Source organism: Pristiophorus japonicus, chromosome 3, assembly GCF_044704955.1.
Source record: "Pristiophorus japonicus isolate sPriJap1 chromosome 3, sPriJap1.hap1, whole genome shotgun sequence".
Taxonomy (NCBI): Eukaryota; Metazoa; Chordata; class Chondrichthyes; family Pristiophoridae; genus Pristiophorus; species Pristiophorus japonicus.
The window spans coordinates 122,529,371-122,549,324 of NC_091979.1; the positions used below are offsets into that span (position 1 = coordinate 122,529,371).

The window sequence follows — 19,954 nt, forward strand, 5'->3', positions numbered from 1 at the left end:
TGCTATTTCTGTCTAATTGCTTTTTGAATATAGAGATGTACTATTAATTTAATCAGGTGGTGTCTATGCATCATTGTCACACAGTTTGTTACCAGAATACCATTGAAATAGAAAGAGTTGTTATAAACTGCATTCCAAGGTATCAGTTACCACAAGGTATCATACCATTATTTTGGAGTCATTTGTATTCAGAGAATTTAGATTGGTTATTTGATTTTTACACTTTAATAAGGTTTTGTATTGTCTACTTAAGCAGCCAAGCCTAAGAGAGTTCTGGGAAAGGTGTGTACAGATTTGGGAAATGACAAAGTGCTACTGTAATGATTTGGCAGGATATTGCATAAGCTGCCATAGACCTGCCTAGATTCAACTAAATGATGGAACGAAACTGACATGTAGTATCTGATATTTTGGTGGAGCCTCATGATTGTAACAGTGCTCAGTTTGTACAAAACAGAATGAAACATTGTGATGAGCCATGTAAAGGCAAATTACAACTAGTCATGAAAAAGTTATATATTTTTTGCTGTAGTACAATTTTCACTATCATGTGTGAAATGATTCAAGTTAGTTGAAATATGGTATGCCTGTAATGTCACAATAGTCACATCCTATTTGCCAGTTCCTGACTCCTAGCCCTCTCAAAACAATATTTTTCTTTATTTCTGTTCTTTCTGTATTATGTTTCATTTGTTTCTTCCTTTCATTTTTTTGAAGTTATTCTGCTGACTATGATGAATTCAAAAAAGAAGAGGATGTACAATAATGAGCATCTCCATCTACTTTGTCAAAATACTCCATTAGAGCCTTGGACTTGCATTACAAACATTAAATTGGAAGAAAAGATAGGATCAGTGGTCTTTGAACTGCGGAAGCCACAAGGAAGGTAATACATCTGTTATACATTCAGTAAAATGTATGAATTATTTTTATTGATGCTCATTAATCGGACTTGAAGTTTGTTAAAGTTCTCTCTGAATTGTCTTGGAATGTAGAAACTTGGTTTGGAGCAATCTGCCCCATAACATTTTCCTTTTATAACAGTTTATAATTGCTTTATCAAATCACTAAATTTTTTAGTATATCCTCTCAAGTGGAACACTAAGCAATTAAACAATGGAAAATGATGTTATATTCTATTTGTGAGAAATACCTTTATAACTTATCTATGACCATAACATTCATTGGCCCAGAAATTCAGGTCCTGCCTCGCGGATGTTACCGACCCCAAATGGGGCACCACGGAATTTTCCCCCCATTTTTCTTTTTAAGTTTTTCCATTTTTAGAATTAAAGGGGTCGTCCATATGTTTAACAGTTGATAAATTCTACCAAAGTGCAATTGGGTTTAACAACTGCGCTTTACAACTTAACGGGCCCAAGTTTCTGCCCTCTGGAAAAATGGCGCATCTCGATAAGGTGTGCCGACTTTCTGGAAGAAAAAGGGCGCCAAAAACTTACCTTGTGATTCTCCGGTCTCCTCAGGACGTCTTCGTGCTCGGCGTGGTGTAGCACAAGGGGTCAGGGGCGGAGCCCAACCCTAGCCCTGGCCGAATAGGCTCACCGGGCGAAGATCGGATTGGACCTCCCTCCCGTTCAGCTTCCTCCCCCCTCCCTCCCTCCCGTTCAGCCTCCCCCCCACTTCTCTCCTCTCCCCCCCCCCCCCGTCGTTGGCGGGGCCCACCCGAAGTGTCGGCGGTGGCAGCCTGGTCCGTTCAGCCTCTCCCCCACCACCCCCCCCCCCCGTTCAGCCTTCGCCCCCCCCTCCTTCTTCCCCCCTCCCTCCATGTCGTTGGCGGGGCCCGCCGGCATCTCGCTGGGGGCGGGCCCCGCCCAAAGTATCGGCGGCGGCCCAGCCCATTCAGACTCTCCCCCCTCCCCCATTCTCTCCCTCCCCATCCTCTCCCCCTTCCCTCTCCCCCCTCCCTGACACTGACAGAAAGAGAGACACTGACACAGAGAGAGACACTGACAGAGACAGAGGAGAGTCACTGGGGCCATCCCAACCTGCTGTTGGAGGGCTCCCGGTGCTGCAGTAGGTGAGTAGAAGTAAGTTTTTATTTATTGATTGATTTTTTATTATTTTTTTTATATTTTATTTTAAAAAATTTTTTGATTGATTTATTGGTTGTTTATTGATTTATTTATCATTGATGATGGCTCTTTATTTGTAAAAGTGAAGTGTTTAATGTTTGTAAACTCACTCCCCCCCCCCCCCTTTTTTTTTGTTCCCTGCACCTGATTTATAGGCAAGGTTTTTCTAAGCATACAAAAATCTACATTTACTCCATTCTAAGTTAGTTTGGAGTAAGTTTTCGCTGCCTAAACTTGCAAAACAGGCGTAAGTGGCTGGACACGCCCCCCTTTTGAAAAAAAAATCTGTTCTAAAATGAAACTATTCTAACTCACTAGAACTGGAGCAAACTAAATGCCGAGAATTGCAATTTCTAAGACGCTCCATTCTAAACTAGTTGCTCCAAAAAAATAGGAGCAACTCAGGCCGAAACTTGAGCCCAACAGTTGCACTGTACAATGTATACTTCTGTACTGTTTATAATATATGAATGTTGATAAAGGTATCATACAAGTTTGTTCTGTGTGCGCATACTTGATCACTTTTGGAACCTCAGAATTCTATGTATGTGACCTTGTTTGACTTTAAATATAATTGTAAATGATGACTATCAGTGTGCACTAAGGGGGAAGTATGCTGCTGCTAAAGTGCAAGTAATGAGGCAGAAGTATAAAAATGTTGATAGTTAAATAAGCATAAAAGTAAATGGTCTTGCATTACTAAACAGTTTTATTGTACTAATGTTTAGCAACAGAGAAGAGTAATAAAAGTTACTTAAAACAGGTACTAGCATGCTACCTTTGCCACACCAGTGCCGTGTTCTGCATGTTGAATATTGATGTAAAGTGTGTTGTATCCCTTTCCTTGACTATTTATGGGCTTCATTGAAAACTAGACCAACTTAAAAGAGAATAAGCACTTGTTGAATCTGAATATTTCATTTTCCTAATCTACTTGCCATGATTCTGTGTCAAGCAATTATCTAAGCACACAAAGAATGTCAACTAAGAAGTGGTAAATGAAAGGAATGAATCTGTTCATTTGAAAGCCTCTCAGAATGTATGATTGAAACATTAAAGTATGAGTTTAGTTTGATGTGCATGTGATTGTTGCTGAGCAACAACTGAAATAAATGTACATATTATGCATTTGTTTATAGGCCCAATAATAGCAGCAATAAAATTAAATGCATTTGCAAGCTCAGTAAATCACATTTTATTTTCTTCCAGGTTAATTATACTGCGCACAATGTCAGAAAATAAAACTAGATTACAAAACGCAGCATCAATCCTTGAAAATGCATTGAGGATGAAACAATTTTGTATTGTTGTTGGGAAAGGGGCAGATCAGCCAAATGTATTCTGCATTCAGCTTTGCCCATTGGAGGTAGCAGATGATATGATGAGACGCATGCAGCAAAATGGGTATGGTGGTCCACCAGATCCCATTTCAAGTAAACTGCTTTTACTGGGAGAAGGACAGGAGGTTTACATAAAATTCTCCAAAAATGGCAATATCACCACAAGTGAGGAGATTCAACAAAAGCAAATAATAACTTTTCATTATCATCATCCAAACAAACTGCAAATACACGTGAAGGAGAAGGACCAATATGCAAATTACAGCTATGACTGCTACAAGGGTCTAGTGGAGTTTTACACACACAACCCAACTAGTAATAATGAAGAGGTCCTGTTGTGTAAGCTACCCATCGCAATCCCCAAGGTAGATGTGTTTTATGTTCATAGTTTGAAATTGTTGAAAATAGATTATTTTAAAGGTCTTTCCAAATCTCTCTTAATACAATGTTTCTTTGATATCCGTAGACCCAGTGCAAAATCAAAGGATCAATGGGTTGCTACAGGAGTTTAATTAAAGAAGAAGGCAAGTTTAAGTTTTCTTTATTTTAATCAGTGGATCCTCAAGTGTAAAAGCGATAAAGGGGAAAATGTAAAGTGCTGAATTTTCCTACGCTAGTGTCATAAATGGTTGGGACCACCACTGGATGCCCCTGCATGTAAATGCTAGTAGAGGACGGAGCCTGGCCTCCTATCCCATTCTATATTATTTTCTCTCTCATAGGTCCAGCATGGAGAGTAATCTGGAGACTATCCTAGAAGTCCTTTTCTTCCATTTTTCTCCTTAGCTCCGAAACATCACTTTTATGCAACTTCTATTTTACACCTACTTGCATCATTGATTCTCACATGAATCATGATCATTGGCCTCCCCTCTTTCTATTGTGGAATCTTATCCACCTGTTCAGTCATGTACCAAATCCTGGCACCTTCAAAACAACACATCATTTAGCAGAACTCAGTCATGCCTGCAGAAGAATCTTATCAATCCCTCTTGCAATGGAGCCCCTAAACCTACAGTTTGATGGAATTACTATGCGCAGAATTTGAAAATCAACATTGTAATAAAGGAGTACACTAACAATTTGTGTTTATATAGCACCTTTAACGTAGAAAAAAAGTCAAGGTGCTTCATAGAGCTGTAAGGAGAACCCTCTATTCTATTTTTAGCTATCCTAAATCTAACTGAATTATGATCACTAGCACCAAAATGCTCTCCCAATGATATCCCTTCCACCTGCCCAGCTTCATTCCCTAAAACTAAGTCCAGAACCACCCCTCCCTTGTTGGGCTTGCTACATACTGGCTAAAAATGTTCTCCTGAATGCATTCTAGGAATTCTGCTTCCTCTATACCTTTCACACTAATTCTAGCCTAGTTAATATTAGGGTAGTTGAAATCCCCTACTATTACTGCCCTATAGCTTTTGCACCTCAGAAATTTGCCTACATATTTGCTCTTCTATCTCCCTCTGACTGCGGGGGGGGGGGATCTATAGTACATTCCCAGCAGTGTGATCACCCCTTTTTTGTTCTTCAATTCAACCCATATGGCCTAATTTGCTGATTCTTCTAACATATCATCCCTCCTCACAGCTGTAATTGTTTCTTTAATCAATACTGCGATTCCCCTCTCCTGTTTTATCCTCCTCTCTATCCCGTCTGAAAACCCTGTGACCAGGAATGTTGAGCTGCCATACCTGTCCTTCTTTTAACCATGTCCCAGTAATAGCGATAATATCATGCTCCCAAATGTCTATCTGTGCTCTCAGCTCATCTGCCTTATTCCCTAGATTCCTTGGGGCCGAAATTCATCACTCACTGCCCACTGCCGCTGACGTTGCTCTTCTTCATCCACCCAGTGCCACTTTCAGTGGCCTGGAGCGGGCGGGAGGGGAGAGCCGCCGGGAACCGCCCACTAAAGTCAGTGGACGGCCGAGTGGCACAACTGAGCTCCCACCCGCCGAGCTCCCAGATTCCTGTGGGCGGGACTCGGCAGCAGAGCAGGGATGGACCGCTGCGAGGAGGCTGGTCTGTCCCCAACGGTAAGTATGAAGAACCTGAAAAAAAGGTAAGTAAACATTTTTTTAAAATTTCAACAGCGACTTACCTGCATGGGGTCCAATAGTTTTTAAATTTTTTATTGCTGATTTTTTTTTTTTTCCAGCTCTTCGACCTTCCGTGGGCCCGACTCCATCCTCGGCGGCACTTGGGCAGCAAGTGCCTCTGCCACCGAGAATGAGACCTCCCATCCGCTGCCGCCCAGATTAGCGGCGTACGTCGTCCATTTACCGACCTTCGAGGGACCTCAGCCATGAGTACCTCGGCGGCACTTTGGGCAGCACGTTGAAGTATATATCATTTAGCACTGCCAAACTCCCTTGTTGTCTATATTCTAGCCTTTGTTTCCTCTGCCTTCCAAATTCACTTTCTAATTTTCTGCTTTCCAATTCCAGCTTTGCTTCCTCGCCACCCCTCCTTCTGAATCATCCCCCTGCCAAGCTAGCTTAAACCCTCCCCAAAAGCACTAGCAAACCCCCCGCGAGGATATTGGTCCCGGCTCTGTTGAGGTGGAACCCGTCCGGCTTGTACAGGTCCCACCTCCCCCAGAAACGGTCCCTATGCCTCAGGAATCTAAAGCCCTCCCTCCTACACCATCTCTCCAGCCACATATTCATCTGCTCTATGCTCCTATTTCTGTATTCACTAGCACGTGGCACCAGGAGTAATTCGGAGTAAACTACCTTTGAGGTCCTGCTTTTTAATCTCTCTCCTAGCTCCCTAAAATCTGCCTGCAGGACTTCATCCCTCTTTCTGCCTATGTCGTTGGTTCCGATATGGAATTCTGCCTGTCAACCTGCACCGTCTCCAGGACAGATCCAAGACCACCCCAACCTCTTGTCGTTGAGCTACAATACGCGCACGACGCCTGCACCTGCGCACATACGGAGGCTGAACTCCAGGACATAGTCGACGTATTTACTGAAGAGTACGAAAGCATGAGCCTTACGCTAAACATCCGTAAGACAAAGGTCCTCCACCAGCCTGCCCTCACCGCACAGCACTGCCCCCCAGTCATCAAGATCCACTGTGCGGCCCTGGACACCGTGGACCACTTCCCACATCTCGGAAGCCTCCTATCAACAAGAGCAGGCATCGACGACGAGATCCAACACCGCGCCAGTGCAGCCTTCGGCCGCCTGAGGAAAAGAGTGTTTGAAGACCAGGCCCTCAAAACTGCCACCAAGCTTATGGTCTACAGGGCTGTAGTAATACCTGCCCTCCTGTATGGCCCCAGAGACATGGACCATGTACAGTACACACCTCAAGTTGCTGGAGAAATATCACCAACGATGTCTCCACAAGATCCTACAAATCCCCTGGGAGGACAGGCACACCAACATCAGCGTCCTCATTCAGGCTAACATCCCCAGCATTGAAGCACTGACCACAATCGATCAGCTCCGCTGGGCAAGCCACATAGTCCACATGCCAAACACGAGACTCCCAAAGCAAGTGCTCTACTCAGAGCTCCTTCACGGCAAACAAGCCAAAGGTGGGCAGCGGAAACGCTACAAGTACACCCTCAAAGCCTCCCTGATAAAGTGCGACATCCCCACTGGCATCTGGGAGTCCCTGGCCCAAGACTGCCCTAAGTGGAGGAAGTGCATCCGAGAGGGTGCTGAGCACCTCGAGTCTCAACGCTGAGAGCATGCAGAAATCAAGCGCAGGCAGCGGAAAGAGCATGCGGCAAACCAGTCTCACCCACCCCTTCCCTCAACGACTATCTGTCCCACCTGTGACAGAGTCTGTGGCTCTCGTATTGGACTGTACAGCCACCTAAGAACTCACTTTAGGAGTGGAAGCACGTCTTCCTCGATCCCGAGGAACTGTCCATGATGATGATAGACCTCTGGCTGTTCACCCTCCCCCTTCAGAATGTCTTGCAGCCGCTCAATTACTTCCTTGACCCTGGCTCCAGGGAGGCAACCTACCATCCTGGAGTCACGTCTGGGTCGCAGAAATGCCTGTCTGCTCTCCTGACTATCGAATCTCCTACCACTATTGCTCTTCCACTCTTCTTCCTCCCCCCTCAGGGGTCTCCTACAATACCTGCACCAGAGCAGAGGGTTCAGAGCAAGTATGTTCCCTTAAAGATAAATGATGGGGCTAACAAATCTAGAGCCCCCTGGATGACGAGGGGCATACAGGATAGGATAAAGAAAAAAAGGGAGGCTTATGACAGATTCCGAAGGCTCAATTCTGCAGAAAGCCTAGAGGAGTATAGAAAGTGCAGGGGTGTAATTAGGAAAGCAAAAAGAAAGCATGAAAACATTTTGGCAAGTAAAATCAAGGAAAATCCAAAGATGTTTTATAATACATTTTGAGCAAGAGGATAACTAAAAAAAGAGTAGGGCTTATTAGAGACCCTTAAGGTAATCTGTGTGTGGGGACAGAAGAAGTGGATATGGTTCATAATGAATAAAAAAGATGGGTGATGCAGACACTGCAATCAGGGAGGAGGAGTATGAAATATTAGATGAAATAAACATAGTGATAGAGGATGTATTAAGGGGTTTAGCAACTTTGAAAGTGGATAAATCCCCAGGCCCGGTGAAATGTATTCCAGGCTGTTAAGAGAAGCAAAAGAGGAAATAGCAGAGGCTCTGACCATTTTCCAATCCTCTCTGGCTACAGGTGTGGTGCCAGAGGACTGGAGGACTGCTAATGTTGTATTTTTGTTTAAAAAGGGAAAAAGGGATAGACCGAGTCAGCCTAACGTCGGTGGTGGGAACATTTTTGGGAAAAATTCTGAGGAACAGGATAAATCTTCATTTAGAAAGACACGATTAATCAAGGACAGTCAGCATGGATTTGTTAAGTGAAAGTCATGTCTGATTAACAATTGAATTTTTTGAGGAGGTAACAAGGAGGGTCGATGATGGTCGTGCGTAGGGAAAATGCTGGAGTCTATTATAAAGGATGTGATAACGGCTCACTTAGATAATATCAACAGGATTAAACAAAGTCAACATGGATTTATGAAAGGAAAATCATGTTTGACAAATCTACTGGAGTTTTTTGAGGATATAACTGTTAGAATAGATAAGGGAGAACCAGCGAATGTAGTGTATTTGGATTTTCAGAAGGCCTTTGATAAAGTCCCACATAAGAGGTTAGTGTGCAAAATTAAAGTAAACAAAGGGACCTTGGAGTGCATGTCCACACATCCCTGAAGGTAGCAGGCCAGGTAGATAAACATAGAAACATAGAAACATAGAAAATAGGTGCAGGAGCAGGCCATTCAGCCCTTCTAGCCTGCACCGCCATTCAATGAGTTCATGGCTGAACATGAAACTTCAGTACCCCCTTCCTGCTTTCTCGCCATAACCCTTGATCCCCCGAGTAGTAAGGACTTCATCTAACTCCCTTTTGAATATATTTAGTGAATTGGCCTCAACTACTTTCTGTGGTAGAGAATTCCACAGGTTCACCACTCTCTGGGTGAAGAAGTTTCTCCTCATCTCGGTCCTAAATGGCTTACCCCTTATCCTCAGACTGTGACCCCTGGTTCTGGACTTCCCCAACATTGGGAACATTCTTTCTGCATCTAACCTGTCTAAACCCGTCAGAATTTTAAACGTCTCTATGAGGTCCCCTCTCATTCTTCTGAACTCCAGTGAATACAAGCCCAATTGATCCAATCTTTCTTGATAGGTCAGTCCCGCCATCCCGGGTGGTTAAGAAGGCATACGGAATACTTGCCGAGGCATAGAATACAAGAACGGAGGTTATGCTTGAACTGTATAAAACATTAGTTATGCCACAGCTCGAGTACTGCGTACAGTTTTGGTCACCACATTACTATCAGAAGGACAAATATAAAGCTTCATGGCAACACCCTCGCTCCAAACACTGGCATTTGCTAGACTACGTCATCGTCCGAGCAAGGGACCGCAAAGACGTACGCATCACGCGCGCCATGACAGGAGCTGACGCCTGCTGGATGACCACTGCCTAATGCGCTCTGTCATCACCATCAATATTTCCCCAAAACAGCGATGGCAACAGAAACAATGCCGCAGGAAAATCAACGCCGGTGCACTCGAAGAAAGCCCGATTCAGCCAGCGCCTCACTACCAGCCTGACGACTCCCAGTGATCCAGAGACGCAGAGTGTCCACAGCGTCTGGTCAACCCTCAACATATGTCGCAAGCCCAAGGCATTCTTGGACTGGAAGCAGCAACACAACTCGAGGGCAAGAAAGCAGCTCTACAGACGTCTGAAGACCACGGTCTAACAGAAAACCCGTGACCTAAAGAAACATAGAAAATAGGTGCAGGATTAGGCCATTCGGCCCTTCGAGCCTGCACAGCCATTCAATAAGATCATGGCTGATCATTCCTTCAGTACCCCTTTCCTGCTTTCTCTCCATACTCCTTGATCCCCTTAACCGTAAGGGCCATATCTAACTCCCTCTTGAATATATCCAGTGAACTGGCATCAACAACTCTCTACGGCAGGGAATTCCACAGGTTAACAACTCTCTGAGTGAAGAAGTTTCTCCTCATCTCAGTCCTAAACAGCCTGTCCCCTATCCTAAGACTGTGTCCCCTCATTCTGGACTTCCCCAACATTGGGAACATTCTTCCCGCATCTAGCCTGTCTAGTCCAGTCAGAATCTTATATGTTTCTATGAGATCCCCTCTCATCTTTCTAAACTCCAGTGAATAAAGGCCCGGTTGATCCAGTCTCTTCTCATATGTCATTCCAGCCATCCCTGGAATCAGTCTGGTAAACCTTCGCTGCACTTCCTCAATAACCAGAACGTCCTTCCTCAGATTAGGAGACCAAAACTGAACACAATATTCCAGGTGGGGCCTCACCAAGGCCCTGTACAACTGCAGCAAGACTTCCCTGCTCCTATACTCAAATCCCCTTGCTATGAAGGCCAACATACCATTTGCCTTCTTCACCGCCTGCTGTACCTGCATGCCAACTTTCAATAACTGATGAACCATGACACCCAGGTCTTGCTGCACCTCCCCTTTTCCTAATCTTCCGCCATATTCTGCCTTCGTGTTTTTGCCCCCAAAGTGGATAACCTCACATTTATCCACATTATACTGCATCTGCCATGTATTTGCCCACTCGCCTAACCCTGCAGCCTCTTAGTGTCCTCCTCACAGATCACACCGCCACCCAGTTTAGTGTCATCTGTAAACTTGGAGATATTACACTCAATTCCATCATCTAAATCATTGATGTATATTGTAAAGAGCTGGGGTCCCAGCACTGAGCCCTGCAGCACTCCACTAGTCACTGCCTGCCATTCTGAAAAGGACTCGTTAATCCCGACTCTCTGCTTCCTGTCTGCCTACCAGTTCTCTATCCACGTCAGTCCATTACCCCCAATACTATGTGCTTTGATTTTGCACACCAATCTCTTGTGTGGGACCTTGTCAAAAACCTTTTGAAAGTCCAAATACACCACATCCACTGGTTCTCCCTTGTCCATCCTACTAGTTACATCCTCAAAAAATTCCAGAAGATTTGTCAAGCATGATTTCCCTTTCATAAATCCATGCTGACTTGGACCAATCCTATCACTGCTCTTGTAGAATTTACCAATATCTCGCAAAGATTCCAGGTACCTTTCCCCTGCAGAGGAGAAGAATCCCTTTCTGGACTTTTAAAATGGAAGGAAAACTTTGGGACACAAATGAATTTTAAAGGGGCAGACGAGGCCTGCAGGGGATAAAAGGGGGTGCATTCATGGAGACCCCCCCCCAGTGTTTGGACTCATAGGAAAGGGAATTTAATTTGGAACTATCTACCAGAAAGTTTAAAATCCTAAAGTGCACATGGAAGAAACTACGAACTTTAATCGAATTTGTGATTTTTAAAAGGTGTATGTTGGGTCTGCAAGAAAAGGGGTGGGGTCAATATCTAAAGGGCCAGTTTGGACATTGGAACTAATCAAATTGTCTGGGAACTGTATACCCTCGAAACTTGCCCCTTGAAAACATTAGCATTTAAACAATGCCACATACATATTCCAACACCTTTACAACAGGCATAGAAATATCTGGCTCAGGCCAGACTAGCACAATGGAGAGCTCATCAACTTCGAAAAGCCTATTAACGCCAGATTAAAACCACTTAATCAAGTTTCAGTTAGCTGGGCTAGATTTGGTGGGAGGTAAGGAAGCCTTTGGTGGGTATATCTATTCCCAGTTTTACCAAGGAACAGAACACAGAAAGCAGGACACAGACTCGAACAGCAGAACACATACTCAAACACAGACAGACACAAGCAGCCGGAGGTGGGGAGTGAAGAAATGGAGTAGTGAAGGAAACTACAAGAAATCATCAAGGACCGACCGAGCACGAGGCCCACGAAACGGAAGGTTGTCAGCAACCAAATTGACAACCCGGGCCACCACAACCAGCGAAACGACCAACCAAAACCAACTCAGCAAAAACTGAAGAATCGACACTTATTTCCACTCTACAATCTACTTCGGAACGACCAACGGGTGAGAAATTATCAAAAGGGACTAACTAAAACTATTCCTAACCAAAGAAAGTGGGTACTTACCCCATACATCCAAAACTCAACTTACTGCATCAATGGACGCATCCCAACCGAAGACTACGCAGTCCGAAGTCCTCTCCTCCGACCGGGGTACGGCTCGCCTAGAAGGCCAAGTGCAGCGAACCCCGAAACCGCGATTCATCGGCAACTGTCAAAAAGGGGATTGGTGAGCATGGCCCCTGAACCCACAGAGCTATAACTTAGTTAGGGGAATTGGGGGAGGGAGGCTGGGATAACAACTATAAATGTATCTGCATTCTCCTCTTTACCCCATTTAGAGTTTAAGCTGTATTCTTTTCCCCACAGGCTGCAATTTGACATTTTATTCAATGTGTTGTACCCCTCAGTGTGTATTGGTCTGTGTGTGTTATTAAACACAATAAAGCTATACCTGCTTCCTACCTTGAAACCGATTGTCTGTTCAAGTCTGTCACCGTCCTTCCTAATTGCTGAATACCCCTGGATGTTGAGTTTCCAGCCTTGGTCACCCTGGAGCCATGTCTCCGTTATGCCAATCACATCATACCCATTAACTGCTATCTGCGCAGTTAATTCGTCCACCTTATTCTGAATACACCTCGCATTGAGGCACAGAGCCTTTAGGCTCGACTTTTTAACACACTTTGACCCTTTAGAATTCTGCTGTAAAGTGGCTCTTTTGTTTTTTGCCTTGGGTTTCTCTGCCCTCCACTTTTACTATTCTCCTTTCTATCTTTTGCTTCTGCCTCTATATTCCCCTCTGTCTCCCTGCATAGGTTCCCATCCCCCTGCCATATTAGTTTAACTCCTCCCCAACAGCACTAGCAAACACTCCCCCTAGGACATTGGTTCCGGTCCTGCCCAGGTGCAGATCGTCCGGTTTGTACTGGTCCCACCTCCCCCAGAACCGGTTCCAATGTCCCAGGAATTTGGATCCTTCCCCTCTGCACCACTGCTCAAGCTACGTATTCATCTGAGCTATCCTGCGATTCCTACTCTGACTAGCACGTGGCACTGGTAGCAATCCTGAGATTGCTACTTTTGAGGTCCTACTTTTTAATTTAACTCCTAGCTCCCTAAATTCGTCTCGTAGGACCTCATCCCGTTTTTTGCCTATATCGTTGGTACCTATATTCACCACGACAACTGGCTGTTCACCCTCCCTTTTCAGAATGTCCTGCACCCGCTCCGAGACATCTTTGGCCCTTGCACCAGGGAGGCAACATACCATCCTGGAGTCTTGGTTGCGGCCACAGAAACGCCTATCTATTCCCCTTACAATCGAATCCCCTATCACTATTGCTCTCCCAATCTTTTTCCTGCCCTCCTGTGCAGCAGAGCCCGCCACGGTGCCATGAACCTGGCTGCTGGTGCTCTCCCCTGATGAGTCATCCCCCTCAACAGTACCCAAAGCGGTGTATCTGTTTTGCAGCGGGATGACCGCAGGGAACCCCTGCACTACCTTCCTTGCACTGCTCTTCCTGCTGGTCTTCCATTCCCTATCTTGCTGTGTACCCTTTACCTGCGGTAAGACCAACTCGCTAAACGTGCTATTCACGTCATTCTCAGCATCGTGGATGCTCCAGAGTGAATCCACCCGCAGCTCCAGTTCCGCAACGCGGTCCGTCAGGATCTGCAGGTGGATACACTTCCCGCACACGTAGTCGTCAGGAACACCGGAGGCGTCTCTGATTTCCCACATGGTACAGGAGGAGCATAACACGTGTCCAAGCTCTCCTGCCATGACTTAACCCCTAGATTAACTTAATTTGGCAACAACAATGCTAAAGCTTCCTTACTGAAATAGAAAAGAAAAAGAAAAACTACTTGCCAATCGCCAGCCAATCACTTACCCCCTTGGCTGTGACGTCACCTTTCGATTTCGTTTTACTTTTTTGCCTTCTGTCCCCGCTGCAGCTGCATCGGCTGGGCTCTCGCCGACCCCGGACTCGCGCTGCTCCAAGCTCCCGCCTCCTCGACCGACTGCTCGAACTGCTCGACTCCCGCTGGCCTTTATAGGCCTCTCGCCGACCCCGGACTCGCGCTGCTCCGAGCTCCCGCCTCCTCGACTGACTGCAGATGGGTGGAGAAAGCTCAAGAAATCCAGCAGCTAGCCGTCGGAGGTGCGTGAAGAGGCTGTCAGGACTTCGGCGAGAGGCCTATAAAAGGCACAGCAGGCAGTCCTGGGCCCAGCGTCAGGTGCGTGGAGAGGCAGTCGGGATTTCGGCGAGAGGCCTATAAAAGGCACAGCAGGGAGTCTGGGGCCCAGCGTCGGAGGTGCGTGGAAAGGCGTGCTTAAGGCAAAAAAGAAATAGAAAGGTGACGTCACAGCCAAGGGGGTAAGTGATTGACTGATGATTGGTAAGTAGTTTTTCTTTTTTCTCTTCTATAACAGTGAGTAAACTTTAGCATTGTTGTTGCCAATTTAAGTGTATCTAAGGGTTAAGTCATCACAGGAGAGCTCGGACATGTGTTATGCTCCTCCTGTACTATGTGGGAAATCAGGGACGCCTCCGATGTCCCTGACGACTACGTGTGCGGGAAGTGTATCCGTCTCCAGCTCCTGCGGAATTGGAGCTGAAGGTGGATTCACTCTGGAGCATCCACGATGCTGAGAATGACGTGAATAGCATGTTTAGTGAGTTGGTCTTACCGCAGGTAAAGGGTTCCACAGCCAGATAGAGAATGGAAGACCAACAGGAAGAGCAGTGCAAGGAAGGTAGTGCAGGGATCCCCTGCGGTCATCCCCCTGAAAAACAGATACACCGCTTTGAGTACTGTTGAGGGGGATGACTCATCAGGGGGAGCAGCAGCAGCCAAGTTCATGGCACCGTAGCTGGCCCTGCAGCACAGGAGGGCAGGAAAAAGAGTGGGAGAGCGATAGTGATCGGGAATTCAATTGTAAGGGGAATAGATAGGCGTTTCTGTGGTTGCAACCGAGACTCTAGGATGGTATGTTGTCTCCCTGGTGCAAGGGTTAAGGATGTCTTGAAGCAGGTGCAAAACATTCGAAAAGGGAGGGTGAACAGCCAGTTGTTGTGGTGCACATTGGTACCAACGATATAGGTAAAAAACGGGATGCGGTCCTATGAGACGAATTTCAGGCGCTAGGAGCTAAATTAAAAAGTAGGACCTCAAAAGTAGTAATCTCGGGATTGCTACCAGTGCCACGTGCTAGTCAGAGTAGGAATCGCAGGATAGCTCAGATGAATACGTGGCTTGAGCAGTGGTGCAGCAGGGAGGGATTCAAATTCCTGGGGCATTGGAACAGGTTCTGGGGAAGTGGGACCAGTACAAACCGGATGGTCTTCACCTGGGCAGGACTGGAACCAATGTCCGAGGAGGAGTGTTTGCGAGTGCTGTTGGGGAGAGTTAAACTAATATGGCAGGGGGATGGGAACTAATGCAGGGAGACAGAGGGAAACAAAATGGAGACAGAAACAAAAGACAGAAAGGAGATGAGTAAAAGTGGAGGGCAGAGAAACCCAAGGCAAAAAAACAAAAAGAGCCACTTTGCAGCAAAATTCTAAAGGGTCAAAGTTTGTTAAAAAGGCATGCCTGAAGGCTCTGTGCCTCAATGCGAGGAGTATTCGGAATAAGGTGGACAAATTAACAGTGCAGATAGCAGTTAATGGATACAATGTGGTTGGCATCATGGAGACATGGCTCCAGGGTGACCAAGGCTGGGAATTCAACATCCAAGGGTATTCAACATATAGGAAGGATAGACAGAAAGGAAAAGGAGGCTGGGTGGTGTTGCTGGTTAAAGAGGAAATTAATGCAATTGTAAGGAAAGACATTAGCTTGGATGATGTGGAATCGGTATGGGTGGAGCTGCAGAACACCAAAGGGCAGAAAACGCTAGTGGGAGTGGTACAGACCTCCAAACAGTAGTAGTGATGTTGGAGAGGGCATCAAACAGGAAATTAGGGGTTCATGCAATAAAGGTGCAGCAGTTATCATGGGTGACTTTAATATGCATATAGATTGGGCTAACCAAACTGGAAACAATACGGTGGAGGAGGATTTCCTGGAGTGCATAAGGGATAGTTTTCTAGACCAATATGTCGAGGAACCAACTAGGGGGGAGGCCATCTTAGACTGGGTGTTGTGTGATGAGAGAGGATTAATTAGCAATCTCGTTGTGCGAGGCCCCTTGGGGAAGAGTGACTATAATATGGTGGAATTCTACATTAGGATGGAGAATGAAACAGTTAAGTCAGAGACCATGGTCCAAAACTTAAAGAAGGGTAACTTTGAAGGTATGAGGCGTGAATTGGCTAGGATAGATTGGCGAATGATACTGAAGGGGTTGACAGTGGATGGGCAATGGCAGACATTTAGAGACCGCTTGGATGAACTACAACAATTGTACATCCCTGTCTGGTGTAAAAATAAAAAAGGGAAGGTGGCTCCACCGTGGCTATCAAGGGAAATCAGGAATAGTATTAAAGCCAAGGAAGTGGCATACAAATTGGCCAGAAATAGCAGCGAACCCGGGGACTGGGAGAAATTTAGAACTCAGCAGAGGAGGACAAAGGGTTTGATTAGGTTAGGGAAAATAGAGTATGAGAGGAAGCTTGCAGGGAACATTAAAATGGACTGCAAAAGCTTCTATAGATATGTAAAGAGAAAAAGGTTAGTAAAAACAAACGTAGGTCCCCTGCAGTCAGAATCAGGAGAAGTCATAACTGGGAACAAAGAAATGGCAGACCAATTGAACAAGTATTTTGGTTCGGTATTCACTAAGGAGGACACAAACAACCTTCCGGATATAAAAGGGGTCAGAGGGTCTAGTAAGAAGGAGGAACTGAGGGAAATCCTTATTAGTCGGGAAATTATGTTGGGGAAATTGATGGGATTGAATGCCGATAAATTCCCAGGGCCTGATGGTCTGCATCCCAGAGTACTTAAGGAGGTGGCCTTGGAAATAGAGGATGCATTGACAGTCATTTTCCAACATTCCATAGACTCTGGATCAGTTCCTATGGAGTGGAGGGTAGCCAATGTAACCCCATTTTTTTTTAAAAGGAGGGAGAGAGAAAACAGGGAATTATAGACCGGTCAGCCTGACATCGGTAGTGGGTAAAATGATGGAATCAATAATTAAGGATGTCATAGCAGCGCATTTGGAAAGAGGTGGCATGATAGGTCCAAGTCAGCATGGATTTGTGAAAGGGAAATCATGCTTGACAAATCTTCTGGAATTTTTTGAGGATGTTTCCAGTAGAGTGGACAAGGGAGAACCAGTTGATGTGGTGTATTTGGACTTTCAGAAGGCTTTCGACAAGGTCCCACACAAGAGATTAATGTGCAAAATTAAAGCACATGGGATTGGGGGTAGTGTGCTGATGTGGATTGAGAACTGGTTGGCAGACAGGAAGCAAAGAGTAAGAGTAAATGGGTACTTTTCAGAATGGCAGGCAGTGACTAGTTGGGTACCACAAGGTTCTGTGCTGGGGCCCCAGCTGTTTACATTGTACATTAATGATTTAGACGAGGGGATTAAATGTAGTATCTCCAAATTTGCGGATGACACTAAGTTGGCTGGCAGTGTGAGCTGCGAGGAGGATACTATGAGGCTGCAGAGTGACTTGGATAGGTTAGGTGAGTGGGCAAATGCATGACAGATGAAGTATAATGTGGATAAATGTGAGGTTATCCACTTTGGTGGTAAAAACAGAGAGACAGACTATTATCTGAATGGTGACAGATTAGGAAAAGGGGAGGTACAACGAGACCTGGGTGTCATGGTACATTAGTCATTGAAGGTTGGCATGCAGGTACAGCAGGCGGTTAAGAAAGCAAATGGCATGTTGGCCTTCATAGCGAGGGGATTTGAGTACAGGGGCAGGGAGGTGTTGCTACAGTTGTACAGGGCCTTGGTGAGGCCACACCTGGAGTATTGTGTACAGTTTTGGTCTCCTAACTTGAGGAAGGACATTCTTGCTATTGAGGGAGTGCAGCGAAGGTTCACCAGACTGATTCTTGGGGTGGCGGGACTGACATATCAAGAAAGACTGGACCAACTGGGCTTGTATTCACTGGAGTTCAGAAGAATGAGAAGGGATCTCATAGAAACGTTTAAAATTCTGACGGTTTTTGACAGGTTAGATGCGGGAAGAATGTTGCCAATGTTGGGGAAGTCCAGAACCAGGGGTCACAGTCTAAGGATAAGGGGAAAGCCATTTAGGACCGAGATGAGGAGAAACTTCTTCACCCAGAGAGTGGTGAACCTGTGGAATTCTCTACCACAGAAAGTTGTTGAGGCCAATTCACTAAATATATTCAAAAAGGAGTTAGATGTAGTCCTTACTACTAGGGGGAATCAAGGGGTATGGCGAGAAAGCAGGAATGGGGTACTGAAGTTGCATGTTCAGCCATGAACTCATTGAATGGCGGTGCAGGCGCGAAGGGCCGAATGGCCTACTCCTGCACCTATTTTCTATGTTTCTATGACAACCACAACATGCAAGGATTCTTCAGCACAATCAAGATGACCTATGGCCCAAGCCACTATCCCACTACTGGCCAAGAACGGAGAGGTGCTTATCAATGCCCGCTGGAAGGAGCACTTCGAGGATCTCCTCATCCGAGATTCTGTCTTCGACGTGAGTGTCCTCGACTCCATCCCACAGCATGCCGCCCACCACCATCTCAGCACTACCCCAGTCCGGCACGAGGTTGAAAAGGCCATCCGACAACTGAAGAACAAGAAGTCATCAGGAGCAGATGGAATTCCCGCCGAAGCACTAAAACATGGCGGAGAAGCACTACTGGCGCGGATCCATGACCCCATCTCTCTTATCTGGAAGGAGGAAATCATGTCAGGAGATCGGAGACGCCGTCATCGTGACCGTCTTCAAGAAAGGTGACAAGTCCAACTGCGGTAACTACAGAGGAATCTCCCTGCTGTCGATCACCAGGAAAGTCATCGTAAGAATCCTCCTGAATCGCCACCTTCCTGTGGCTGAAGAATTCCTGCCAGAGTTGCAATGCGGATTCTGCCCACTAAGGGGCACAATGGACATGATCCTCACCGCGCGGCAGATACAAGAGAAGTTCAGGGAACTGTTCCAACCCCTGTACATCGCCGCCTTCGATCTCACAAAAGCCTTCCGCACTGTCAACTGTGAGGAATTATGGAGCGTCCTCAAATTCAGCTGCCCTCAAAAGTATGTCACCATTCTCTGCCTGGTCCATGATGATGTGCAAGCTGTGATCCTGACCAACGGATCCACCACCGACCCATTCCACGTTCGGACCGGGGTCAAGCAAGGCTGTATCATCGCACCAACGATCTTCTCGACATTGGTGAGGCCACACTTGGAATACTGCGTGCAGTTTTGGTTTTGTTATGTATGCAATAAAGGTACAAACTGAGTACTGTTTAACTGAACAAGGTACACCCTTGGCTCTGCTTTATTATGGTCCAAAGTGCCTGACTCACTAAATGGCTGGCCTTTTATACCAGAGCAGCAACCATGGGCATGCTGCTCAGTAGCCTCCAACAATGACACTATCTGGTGGCTACAAACAGCATGTACATACATGACATGATTCCATATTTACGAAAGGATATACTTGTTTTGGAGGCAATTCAGAGAAGGTTCACTAGGTTGATTCCAGAGATGAGGGGATTGACTTATGAGGAAAAGTTGAGTAGGTTGGGCTCTAGTCATTGGAATCCAGAAGAATGAGAGTTGATCTTATCGAAAGGTATAAGCTTATGAGGGGGCTTGACAAGGAGGATGCAGAGAGGATGTTTCCACTGATGGAGGTGACTAGAACTAGAGGGCATGATCTTAGAATAAGGGGCTGCCTATTTAAAACAGAGATGAGGAGAAATTTCTTCTCTCAAAGGGTTGTAAATCTGTGGAATTCGCTGCCTCAGAGAGTTGTGGAAACTGGGACATTGAATAAATTTAAGACAGAAATAGACAATT

At 45.8% G+C, this 19,954-nt stretch overlaps 1 protein-coding gene across 3 annotated transcripts in view; it reads left to right on the top strand.

Moving 5' to 3' along the window:
* The window catches only part of LOC139259871 (death domain-containing protein 1-like), a 73,778-nt gene that overhangs the window by 46,227 nt on the left and 7,597 nt on the right, over nt 1-19,954 (top strand). For all 3 annotated transcript variants that reach the window (XM_070875773.1, XM_070875774.1, XM_070875775.1), the window contains 3 exons: nt 718-886; nt 3,303-3,798; nt 3,900-3,957. In XM_070875773.1, coding sequence (XP_070731874.1) covers nt 718-886; nt 3,303-3,798; nt 3,900-3,957 — 723 coding nt within the window. The remainder of the gene's footprint in view (nt 1-717; nt 887-3,302; nt 3,799-3,899; nt 3,958-19,954) is intronic.